This window comes from Coregonus clupeaformis, chromosome 6, assembly GCF_020615455.1.
Source record: "Coregonus clupeaformis isolate EN_2021a chromosome 6, ASM2061545v1, whole genome shotgun sequence".
Taxonomy (NCBI): Eukaryota; Metazoa; Chordata; class Actinopteri; order Salmoniformes; family Salmonidae; genus Coregonus; species Coregonus clupeaformis.
Window position 1 is genome coordinate 29,778,021 of NC_059197.1, and position 12,220 is coordinate 29,790,240.

The window sequence follows — 12,220 nt, forward strand, 5'->3', positions numbered from 1 at the left end:
TTGGAGGGGCTAGGGTTAGGGTTAGGGTTAGGTTAGAGTTAGGGTTAGGGTTAGGTACAGGGATAAAAACTCCATCGGATAGGGTAGGGTTAGGGTTAGGGTTAGGGTTAGGGTTAGGGTTAGGGTTAGGGTTAGGTACAGGGATAAAAACTCAATTGGACACCCCTGTCCAATTCTGTATGTGGAGAAGGTAATGTCGTGGGGAACTGGGGTTTGTTTTGTTGTACTTCTGGGAGGCCGTAGATGTCCATTGATGTGCTTTGGAGGGGGCTAGATGGATTTCAAAATTTGGTTATGTTTTTTGCACATAGGTACAGGGATAAAAACTCCATCGGACACCCCTGTCCAATTCTGTATGTGGAGAAGGTAATGTCGTGGGGAGCTGGGGTTTGTTTTGTTGTACTCCTGGGAGGCCGTAGATGTCAATCGATGTGCTTTGGAGGGGGCTAGGTGGATTTCAAAATGTGGTTATGTTTTTTGCACATAGGTACAGGGATAAAAACTCAATTGGACACCCCTGTCCAATTCTGTATGTGGAGAAGGTAATGTCGTGGGGAGCTGGGGTTTGTTTTGTTGTACTCCTGGGAGGCCATAGATGTCCATCGATGTGCTTTGGAGGGGGCTAGGTGGATTTCAAAATGTGGTTATGTTTTTTGCACATAGGGTACAGGGATAAAAACTCAATTGGACACCCCTGTCCAATTCTGTATGTGGAGAAGGTAATGTCATGGGGAGCTGGGGGTTTGTTTTGTTGTACTCCTGGGAGGCCATAGATGTCCATCGATGTGCTTTGGAGGGGCTAGGTGGATTTCAAATTGTGGTTATGTTTTTTGGCCCTTGGGTACAGGGATAAAAACTCAATTGGACACCCCTGTCCAATTCTGTATGTGGAGAAGGTAATGTCGTGGGGAGCTGGGGTTTGTTTTGTTGTACTCCTGGGAGGCCATAGATGTCCATCGATGTGCTTTGGAGGGGGCTAGGGTTAGGGTTAGGGTTAGGGTTAGGGTTAGGGTTAGGGTTAGGTACAGGGATAAAAACTCCATCGGATAGGGTAGGGTTAGGGTTAGGGTTAGGGTTAGGGTTAGGGTTAGGGTTAGGTTAGGGTTAGGGTTAGGGTTAGGGTTAGGGTTAGGTACAGGGATAAAAACTCAATTGGACACCCCTGTCCAATTCTGTATGTGGAGAAGGTAATGTCGTGGGGAACTGGGGTTTGTTTTGTTGTACTTCTGGGAGGCCGTAGATGTCCATTGATGTGCTTTGGAGGGGGCTAGATGGATTTCAAAATTTGGTTATGTTTTTTGCACATAGGTACAGGGATAAAAACTCCATCGGACACCCCTGTCCAATTCTGTATGTGGAGAAGGTGATGTCGTTGGGAGCTGGGGTTTGTTTTGTTGTACTCCTGGGAGGCCATAGATGTCCATCGATGTGCTTTGGAGGGGGCTAGGGTTAGGGTTAGGGTTAGGGTTAGGGTTAGGGTTAGGGTTAGGTACAGGGATAAAATCTCCATCGGATAGGGTAGGGTTAGGGTTAGGGTTAGGGTTAGGGTTAGGGTTAGGGTTAGGGTTAGGGTTAGGTACAGGGATAAAAACTCAATTGGACACCCCTGTCCAATTCTGTATGTGGAGAAGGTAATGTCGTGGGGAACTGGGGTTTGTTTTGTTGTACTTCTGGGAGGCCGTAGATGTCCATTGATGTGCTTTGGAGGGGGCTAGATGGATTTCAAAATTTGGTTATGTTTTTTGCACATAGGTACAGGGATAAAAACTCCATCGAGACACCCCTGTCCAATTCTGTATGTGGAGAAGGTAATGTCGTGGGGAGCTGGGGTTTGTTTTGTTGTACTCCTGGGAGGCCGTAGATGTCAATCGATGTGCTTTGGAGGGGGCTAGGTGGATTTCCAAAATGTGGTTATGTTTTTTGCACATAGGTACAGGGATAAAAACTCAATTGGACACCCCTGTCCAATTCTGTATGTGGAGAAGGTAATGTCGTGGGGAGCTGGGGTTTGTTTTGTTGTACTCCTGGGAGGCCATAGATGTCCATCGATGTGCTTTGGAGGGGCTAGGTGGATTTCAAATTGTGGTTATGTTTTTGCACATAGGTACAGGGATAAAAACTCAATTGGACACCCCTGTCCAATTCTGTATGTGGAGAAGGTAATGTCGTGGGGAGCTGGGTTTTGTTTTGTTGTACTCCTGGGAGGCCATAGATGTCCATCGATGTGCTTTGGAGGGGCTAGGAGTTAGGGTTAGGGTTATGGTTAGGTTAGGGTTAGGGTACAGGGATAAAAACTCCATCGGATAGGGTAGGGTTAGGCAAGTTAGGGTAGGGTTAGGTTAGGTTAGGGTTAGGGTTAGGGTTAGGGTTAGGTACAGGGATAAAAACTCAATTGGACACCCCTGTCCAATTCTGTATGTGGAGAAGGTAATGTCGTGGGGAACTGGGGTTTGTTTTGTTGTACTTCTGGGAGGCCGTAGATGTCCATTGATGTGTTTGGAGGGGGCTAGATGGATTTCAAAATTTGGTTATGTTTTTTGCACATAGGTACAGGGATAAAAACTCCATCGGACACCCCTGTCCAATTCTGTATGTGGAGAAGGTAATGTCGTGGGGGAGCTGGGGTTTGTTTTGTTGTACTCCTGGGAGGCCGTAGATGTCAATCGATGTGCTTTGGAGGGGGCTAGGTGGATTTCAAAATGTGGTTATGTTTTTGCACATAGGTACAGGGATAAAAACTCAATTGGACACCCCCTGTCCAATTCTGTATGTGGAGAAGGTAATGTCGTTGGGAGCTGGGGTTTGTTTTGTTGTACTCCTGGGAGGCCATAGATGTCCATCGATGTGCTTTGGAGGGGCTAGGGTTAGGTAGGGTTAGGGTTAGGGTTAGGTTAGGGTTAGGTACAGGGATAAAACTCCATTGGATAGGGTAGGGTTAGGGTTAGGGTTAGGGTTAGGGTTAGGTTAGGGTTAGGGTTAGGGTTAGGGTTAGGGTTAGGGTTAGGGTTAGGGTTAGGGTTAGGGTTAGGTACAGGGATAAAAACTCAATTGGACACCCCTGTCCAATTCTGTATGTGGAGAAGGTAATGTCGTGGGGAGCTGGGGTTTGTTTTGTTGTACTTCTGGGAGGCCGTAGATGTCCATTGATGTGCTTTCGAGGGGCTAGATGGATTTCAAAATTTGGTTATGTTTTTTGCACATAGGTACAGGGATAAAAACTCCATCGGACACCCCTGTCCAATTCTGTATGTGGAGAAGGTAATGTCGTGGGGAGCTGGGGTTTGTTTTGTTGTACTCCTGGGAGGCCGTAGATGTCAATCGATGTGCTTTGGAGGGGGCTAGGTGGATTTCAAAATGTGGTTATGTTTTTGCACATAGGTACAGGGATAAAAACTCAATTGGACACCCCTGTCCAATTCTGTATGTGGAGAAGGTAATGTCATGGGGAGCTGGGGTTTGTTTTGTTGTACTCCTGGGAGGCCATAGATGTCCATCGATGTGCTTTGGAGGGGGCTAGGTGGATTTCAAAAATGTGGTTATGTTTTTTGCACATAGGTACAGGGATAAAAACTCAATTGGACACCCCTGTCCAATTCTGTATGTGAGAAGGTAATGTCGTGGGGAGCTGGGGTTTGTTTTGTTGTACTTCTGGGAGGCCGTAGATGTCCATTGATGTGCTTTGGAGGGGGCTAGGTGGATTTCAAAATGTGGTTATGTTTTTTGCACATAGGTACAGGGATAAAAACTCATTGGACACCCTTCTCCAATTCTGTATGTGGAGAAGGTAATGTCGGGGGGAGTTGGGGGTTTGTTTTGTTGTACTCCTGGGAGGCCATAGATGTCCATCGATGTGCTTTGGAGGGCTAGGTGGATTTCAAAATGTGGTTATGTTTTTGCACATAGGGTACAGGGATAAAAACTCAATTGGACACCCCTGTCCAATTCTGTATGTGGAGAAGGTAATGTCGTGGGGAGCTGGGGTTTGTTTTGTTGTACTCCTGGGAGGCCATAGATGTCCATCGATGTGCTTTGGAGGGGGCTAGGTGGATTTCAACATTTTGTTATGTTTTTTGCACATAGGGTACAGGGATAAAAACTCCATCGGACACCCCTGTCCAATTCTGTATGTGGAGAAGGTAATGTCGTGGGGAGCTGGGGTTTGTTTTGTTGTACTTCTGGGAGGCCGTAGATGTCAATTGATGTGCTTTGGAGGGGGCTAGGTGGATTTCAAAATGTGGTTATGTTTTTTGCACATAGGTACAGGGATAAAAACTCAATTGGACACCCCTGTCCAATTCTGTATGTGGAGAAGGTAATGTTGTTGGGAGCTGGGGTTTGTTTTGTTGTACTCCTGGGAGGCCATAGATGTCCATCGATGTGCTTTGGAGGGGGCTAGGGTTAGGGTTAGGGTTAGGGTTAGGGTAGTAGGGTTAGGTTAGGTACAGGGATAAAAACCCATCGGATAGGGTAGGGTTGGGGTTAGGTTAGGGTTAGGGTTAGGGTTAGGTTAGGGTTAGGTTAGGGTTAGGTAGTTAGGGTTAGGGTTAGGAGTTAGGGTTAGGGTTAGGTTAGGTACAGGGATAAAAACTCAATTGGACACCCCTGTCCAATTCTGTATGTGGAGAAGGTAATGTCGTGGGGAACTGGGGTTTGTTTTGTTGTACTTCTGGGAGGCCGTAGATGTCCATTGATGTGCTTTGGAGGGGGCTAGATGGATTTCAAAATTTGGTTATGTTTTTTGCACATAGGTACAGGGATAAAAACTCCATCGGACACCCCTGTCCAATTCTGTATGTGGAGAAGGTAATGTCGTGGGGGAGCTGGGGTTTGTTTTGTTGTACTCCTGGGAGGCCGTAGATGTCAATCGATGTGCTTTGGAGGGGGCTAGGTGGATTTCAAAATGTGGTTATGTTTTTTGCACATAGGTACAGGGATAAAAACTCGATTGGACACCCCTGTCCAATTCTGTATGTGGAGAAGGTAATGTCGGGGAGCTGGGGTTTGTTTTTGTTGTACTCCTGGGAGGCCATAGATGTCCATCGATTGCTTTGGAGGGGGCTAGGTGGATTTCAAAATGTGGTTATGTTTTTTCACATAGGGTACAGGGATAAAAACTCAATTGGACACCCCTGTCCAATTCTGTATGGGAGAAGGTAATGTCATGGGGAGCTGGGGTTTGTTTTGTTGTACTCCTGGGAGGCGGTAGATGTCCATCGATGTGCTTTGGAGCGGTGGATTTCAACATTTTGTTATGTTTTTGCACATAGGGTACAGGGATAAAAAACTCCATCGGACACCCCTGTCCAATTCTGTATGTGGAGAAGGTAATGTCGTGGGAGCTGGGGTTTGTTTTGTTGTACTTCTGGGAGTCCGAGATGTCCATTGATGTGCTTTGGAGGGCTAGGTGGATTTCAAAATGTGGTTATGTTTTTTGCACATAGGTACAGGGATAAAAACTCAATTGGACACCCCTGTCCAATTCTGTATGTGGAGAAGGTAATGTCGTGGGGAGCTGGGGTTTGTTTTGTTGTACTTCTGGGAGGCCGTAGATGTCCATTGATGTGCTTTGGAGGGGGCTAGGTGGATTTCAAAATGTGGTTATGTTTTTTGCACATAGGTACAGGGATAAAAACTCAATTGGACACCCTGTCCAATTCTGTATGTGGAGAAGGTAATGTCGTGGGAGCTGGGGGTTGTTTTGTTGTACTTCTGGGAGGCCGTAGATGTCCATTGATGTGCTTTGGAGGGGGCTAGGTGGATTTCAAAATGTGGTTATGTTTTTTGCACATAGGTACAGGGATAAAAACTCAATTGGACACCCCTGTCCAATTCTGTATGTGGAGAAGGTAATGTCGTGGGGAGTTGTGGGTTTGTTTTGTTGTACTCCTGGGAGGCCATAGATGTCCATCGATGTGCTTTGGAGGGGGCTAGGTGGATTTCAAAATGGTTAGGAGTTAGGAGGTTAGGTTAGGGTTAGGGTAGTAAGTTAGGGTTAGGTTAGGGTTAGGGTTAGGTTAGGCTTAGGCCTAGGCTAGGCTAGGTTAGGTTAGGGTTAGGTTAGGTTTAGGTTAGGGGTTTAGGGTTAGGTTAGGTTAGGTTTAAGAGGGTTTATGTTTATACTGGTTTCAAACCTTTAGGTTGCACGGGCCTATTGCACCTTTGTGGTCTCGAGAACTCAAAAGTGTTAATGTTTTATTTATTCTTTGATATTCATCCCCAGTGGAGCCAAAGTATTAAGTTTTGAAATCCACCTGGATTCGGCCGCTTTCTCTGGCCTCTGGTCCAGGTGGATTTCATCTCCAGACCGGTAATATGGAGGGAAGTTGTTGGGTGAATCTGAAAATGTTGGACCAGGTGTGTTTGTAATATGTTTTTTCTAATTGTGTAGGGTTAGGGTTAGGGTTAGGGTTAGGGTTAGGGTTAGGGTTAGGTTAGGGTTAGGGGTTAGGGTTAGGTACAGGGATAAAACTCCATCGGACACCCCTGTCCAATTCTGTATGTGGAGAAGATAATGTCGGTGGGGAGCTGGGGTTTGTTTTGTTGTACTTCTGGGAGCCGTAGATGTCCATTGATGTGCTTTGGAGGGGGCTAGGTGGATTTCAAAATGTTGTTATGTTTTTTACACATACAGGGATAAAAACTCAATTGGACACCCCTGTCCAATTCTGTATGTGGAGAAGGTAATGTCGTGGGGAACTGGGGTTTGTTTTGTTGTACTTCTGGGAGAGCCGTAGATGTCCATTGATGTGCTTTGGAGGGGGCTAGATGGATTTAAAAATTTGGTTATGTTTTTGCACATAGGGTACAGGGATAAAAACTCCACGGACACCCCGTCCAATTCTGTATGGGAGAAGGTAATGTCGTGGGGAGCTGGGGGTTTGTTTTGTTGTACTCCTGGGAGGCCGTAGATGTCAATCGATGTGCTTTGGAGGGGGCTAGGTGGATTTCAAAAATGTGGTTATGTTTTTCACAGTAGGTACAGGGATAAAAACTCAATTGGACACCCCCTGTCCAATTCTGTATGTGGAGAAGGTAATGTCGTGGGGAGCTGGGGTTTGTTTTGTTGTACTCCTGGGAGGCCATAGATGTCCATCGATGTGCTTTGGAGGGGGCTGGTGGATTTCAAAATGTGGTTATGTTTTTTGCACATAGGTACAGGGATAAAAACTCAATTGGACACCCCCTGTCCAATTCTGTATGTGGGAGAAGGTAATGTCGTGGGGAGTTGGGGTTTGTTTTGTTGTACTCCTGGGAGGCCATAGATGTCCATCGATGTGCTTTGGAGGGGGCTAGGTGGATTTCAAAATGTGGTTAGGGTTAGGGTTAGGGTTAGGGTTAGGGTAGTGTTAGGGTTAGGGTTAGGGTTAGGGTTAGGGTTAGGGTTAGGGTTTAGGGTTAGGGTTAGGGTTAGGGTTAGGGTTAGGGTTAGGGTTTAGGGTTAGGTTTAGGTTAGGGTTAGGTTAGGTTTAAGAGGGTTTATGTTTATACTGGTTTCAAACCTTTTAGGTTGCACGGCTATTGCACCTTGCCCGGTCTCAGAACTCAAAAGTGTTAATGTTTTTATTTATTCTTTGATATTCATCCCCAGTGGAGCCAAGAAGTATTAAGTTAAATCCACCTGGATTCGGCCGTTCTCTGGCCTCTGGTCCAGGTGGATTTCATCTCCAGACCGTAATATGGAGGGAAGTTGGTGGGTGAATCTGAAAATGTTGACCAGGTGTGTTTGTAATATGTTTTTTCTAATTGTGTCAGGGTTAGGGTTAGGGTTAGGTTAGGTTAGGTTAGGTTAGGGTTAGGTTAGGTTAGGGTTAGGGTTAGGTTGAAGGTTAGGTACAGGGATAAAAACTCCATCGGACACCCTGTCCAATCTCTGTATGTGGAGAAGATAATGTCGTGGGGGAGCTGGGGTTTGTTTTGTTGTACTTCTGGGAGGCCAGAGATGTCCAATTGATGTGCTTTGGAGGGGGCTAGGTGGATTTCAAAATGTTGTTATGTTTTTACACATACAGGGATAAAAACTCAATTGGACACCCCTGTCCAATTCTGTATGTGGAGAAGGTAATGTCAGTGGGGAACTGGGGTTTGTTTTGTTGTACTCTGGGAGGCCGTAGATGTCCATTGATGTGCTTTGGAGGGGGCTAGATGGATTTAAAATTTGGTTATTTTTCACATAGGGTACAGGGATAAAAACTCAATCGGACACCCTGTCCAATTCTGTATGTGGAGAAGGTAATGTCGTGGGGAGCTGGGGTTTGTTTTGTTGTACTCCTGGGAGGCCGTAGATGCAATCGATGTGCTTTGGAGGGGCTAGGTGGATTTCAAAATGTGGTTATGTTTTTGCACATAGGTACAGGGATAAAAACTCAATTGGACACCCCCTGTCCAATTCTGTATGTGGAGAAGGTAATGTCGTGGGGAGCTGGGGTTTGGTTTTGTTGTACTCCTGGGAGGCCATAGATGTCCATCGATGTGCTTTGGAGGGGGCTAGGTGGATTCAAATGTGGTTATGTTTTTTGCACATAGGGTACAGGGATAAAAACCCAATTGGACACCCCTGTCCAATTCTGTATGTGGAGAAGGTAATGTCATGGGGAGCTGGGGTTTGTTTTGTTGTACTCCTGGGAGGCCATAGATGTCCATCGATGTGCTTGGGAGGGGCTAGGTGGATTTCAAATTGTGGTTATGTTTTTTGCACATAGGTACAGGGATAAAAACTCAATTGGACACCCCTGTCCAATTCTGTATGTGGAGAAGGTAATGTCGTGGGGAGCTGGGGTTTGTTTTGTTGTACTCCTGGGAGGCCATAGATGTCCAACGATGTGCTTTGGAGGGCTAGGGTTAGGGGGGTTAGGGTTAGGGTTAGGTTAGGTACAGGGTAAAACTCCATCGGATAGGTAGGAGTGTTAGGTTAGGGTTAGGGTTAGGTTAGGTTAGGGTTAGGGGTTAGGGTTAGGTACAGGGATAAAAACTCAATTGGACACCCCTGTCCAATTCTGTATGTGGAGAAGGTAATGTCGTGGGGAAACTGGGGTTTGTTTTGTTGTACTTCTGGGAGGCCGTAGATGTCCATTGGTGTGCTTTGGAGGGGCTAGATGGATTTCAAAATTTGGTTATGTTTTTTGCACATAGGTACAGGGATAAAAACTCCATCGGACACCCCTGTCCAATTCTGTATGTGGAGAAGGTAATGTCGTGGGGAGCTGGGGTTTGTTTTTGTTACTCCTGGGAGGCCGTAGATGTCAATCGATGTGCTTTGGAGGGGGCTAGGTGCGGATTTCATTGCAACCAAAGCCCGCTCAGGCCGGGAGGCAAACAGGCCAGAATGCCAGGCCCCGGCCAGGCGCCAGGCCAGGCCAGCCAGCCAGGCCAGGCCAGGCCAGGCCAGGCCAAGGCCAGGCTCAGGCCAGGCCCAGGCCAAAGGCCAGGCCAGGGCCAGGCCAGGCCAGGGCCAGGCCAGGGCCAGGCCAGGCCAGGCCAGGCCAGGCCAGGCCAGGCCAGGCCGGCCAGGCCAGCCAGGCCAGGCCAGGCCCAGGGCCGAAGGCCAGGCCAGCCGCCAGGCCAGGGCCAGGGCCCAGGGCCAGGGCCAGGGCCAGGCCAGGCCAGGCCAGGCCAGGGCCAGGCCAGGGCCAGGGCCAGGGCCAGAAACAGAGCCAGGCCAGGCCAGGCCAGGCCAGGCCCAGGGCCCGGGCCGGCCAGCCCAGGCCAGGCCAGGCCAAGGCCAGGGGGGCCCAGGCCCAGGCCAGGCCAGCCAGTGCCAGGCCAGGCCAGGCCAGCGGGCCAGGCCAGGGCCAGGGCCAGGGCCAGGCGAACAGGGCCAGGGCCAGGCCAGGCCAGGCTCAGGCCAGGCCAGGGCCAGGGCCAGGCCAGGCCAGGGCCAGGCCAGGCCAGCCAGGCCAGGCCAGGCCAGGCCAGGCCAGGCCAGGCCAGGGCCAGGCCAGGCCAGGCCCAGGCCAGGGCCAGGGCCAGGCCAGGCCAGGGCCCGGGCCCAGGGCCCAGGGCCAGGCCAGGCCAGGGCCAGGCCAGGCCAGGCCAGGCCAGGCCAGGCCAGGCCAGCCAGCCAGGCCAGGCCAGGGCCAGGGCCGCGGCCAGGCCAGGGCACAGCCAGCAGGCCAGGCCAGGCCAGGCCCAGGCCAGGCCAGGGCCAGGCCAGGCCGGCCAGGGCCAGGCCAGGCCCAGGCCAGCCAGGCCAGGCCAGGAGGCCAGGCCAGGCCAGGGCCAGGCCAGGCCAGGCCAGGCGAAGAAACAAAGGCCAGGCCAGGGCCAGGCCAGGCCAGGCGCAGGCCAGGCCAGGCCAGGCCAGGCGAGGCCAGCCAGGCCAGGCCAGGCCAGGGCCAGGCCGAGCCAGGGCCAGGGCCAGGCCAGTGGCCAGGCCAGGCCAGGCCAGGCCAGGCCAGAAGCCAAGGGCCAGGGCCAGGCCAGGGCCAGCCCAGGCCATGGAGTAACACCGGAGTGTAACAAGGCCAATGCGGCCAGGGCCACGGCCAGGCCAGGCCAGGCCAGGCCAGGCCGCCAGGCCAGAGCCAGGGCCCGGGCCAGGCCCAGGGCCCAGGCCAGGCCAGGGCCAGGCCAGGGCCAGGCCCAGGCCCAGGCCCAGGCCAGGCCAGGCCACCAGGCAGGCCAGGCCACCAGCCAGGCCAGGCCAGGCCAGGCCCGGGCAGGCCAGGCCAGGCCAGGCCAGGGCCAGGGCCAGGCCAGGCCAGGGCCAGGCCAGGCCAGGCCAGGCCAGGGCCAGGGCCAGGCCAGGCCAGGCTCAGGGCCAGGCCAGGCCAGGCCAGGCCAGGCCAGGCCAGGCCAGGCCAGGCCCAGGCCGGGGCCAGGCCAGGCCAGGCCAGGCCAGGCCAGGCCAGGCCAGGCCAGGCCAGGCCGGCCAGGCCCAGGGCCAGGCCAGGGCCAGGGCCAGGCCTAGGCCAGGCCAGGCCAGGCCAGGCCAGGCCAGGCCAGGCCAGGCCAGGCCCGGGCCAGGCCAGGGCCAGGCCAGGCCAGGGCCGAGGCCAGGGCCAGGCCAGGCCAGGCCCAGGCCAGGCCAGGCCAGGCCAGTAAGCCAGGCCCAGGCCCAGGCCAGGCCAGGCCAGGCCAGGCCAGGCCAGGCCAGGCCAGGCCAGGGCCAGGGCCAGGCCAGGCCAGGCCAGGCCAGGCCAGGCCAGGGCCAGGCCAGGCCAGGGCCAGGCCAGGCCAGGGCCAGGCCAGGGCCAGGCCAGGCCAGGGCCAGGGCCAGGGGCCAGGCCAGGCCAGGCCAGGCCAGGGCCAGGCCAGGGCCAGGGCCAGGCCAGGCCAGGCCAGGCCAGGCCAGGCCAGGCCCAGGCCAGGGCCAGGGCCAGGGCCAGGCCAGGCCAGGCCGGCAGGGCCAGGCCAGGCCAGGCCAGGCCAGGCCAGGGCCAGGGCCAGGGCCAGGCCAGGCCAGGCCAGGCCAGGCCAGGCCAGGGCCGCCAGGCTTCAGGCCAGGCCAGGGCCAGGGCCCAGGGCCGGGCCAGGGGCCAGGGCCAGGCCAAGGCCCAGGCCAGGCCAGGCCAGGCCAGGCCAGGCCAGGCAGGCCAGGCCAGCCAGGACCCAGGCAGCCAGGCGAGGCCAGGCCCAGGGCCAGGCCAGCCAGGCCAGGCCAGGCCAGGCCACCAGGCCAGGCCAGGCCAGGCCAGGCCAGGCCAGGCCAGGCTAGGCAGGCCCGAGGCTAGGCTACACAGGACAAAAACCCCCACCGGACACCCCCGTCCAACTCTGTATGTGGAGAAGGTAATGTCGTAGGGGAGCTGGGGTTTGTTTTGTTGTACTCTGGGAGGCCGGAGATGTCCATTGATGTGCTTTGGAGGGGTTAGGGTTAGGCTAAGGGTTAGGTTAGGTTAGGCCTAGGTTAGGCTAGGTGCCAGGCTAGGGCTAGGTTAGTTAGGGCTAGGTTAGTTAGGTTAGGCACAGGATAAAAACTCCACGGACACCCCTGTCCAATTCTGTATGTGGAGAAGGTTATGTCGTGGGGAGCTGGGGTTTGTTTTGTTGTACTTCGGGAGGCCATAGATGTCCATTGATGTGCTTTGGAGGGGGCTAGATGGATTCAAAATTTGGCTATGTTTTTGCACATACAGAGGAGTCTGAAAACTCGATAAATATAGCGAAAAAGTCGCTAAGTTGGCAACACTGGCCGTAGAGGGCTAAGGGATTATTGTTAGGGTTAGGGCTAGGGTTTAGGGCTTAGGTTAGGTTAGGTTAGGGCTAGGGAGTTAGGGCTACA

General features: G+C 52.8%; 1 protein-coding gene across 1 annotated transcript; it reads left to right on the forward strand.

The window, feature by feature from the left end:
• Positions 1-976: 976 nt before the first annotated feature.
• On the forward strand, positions 977-11,495 carry LOC123491068 (27 kDa primary mesenchyme-specific spicule protein-like; the record flags this gene model as incomplete). The annotated part of the gene is made up of 2 exons (XM_045220951.1): positions 977-1,027; positions 11,448-11,495. Coding segments are annotated over 2 exons (99 nt in total), but the record flags the coding sequence as incomplete, so codon positions are not given.
• Positions 11,496-12,220: the final 725 nt, after the last annotated feature.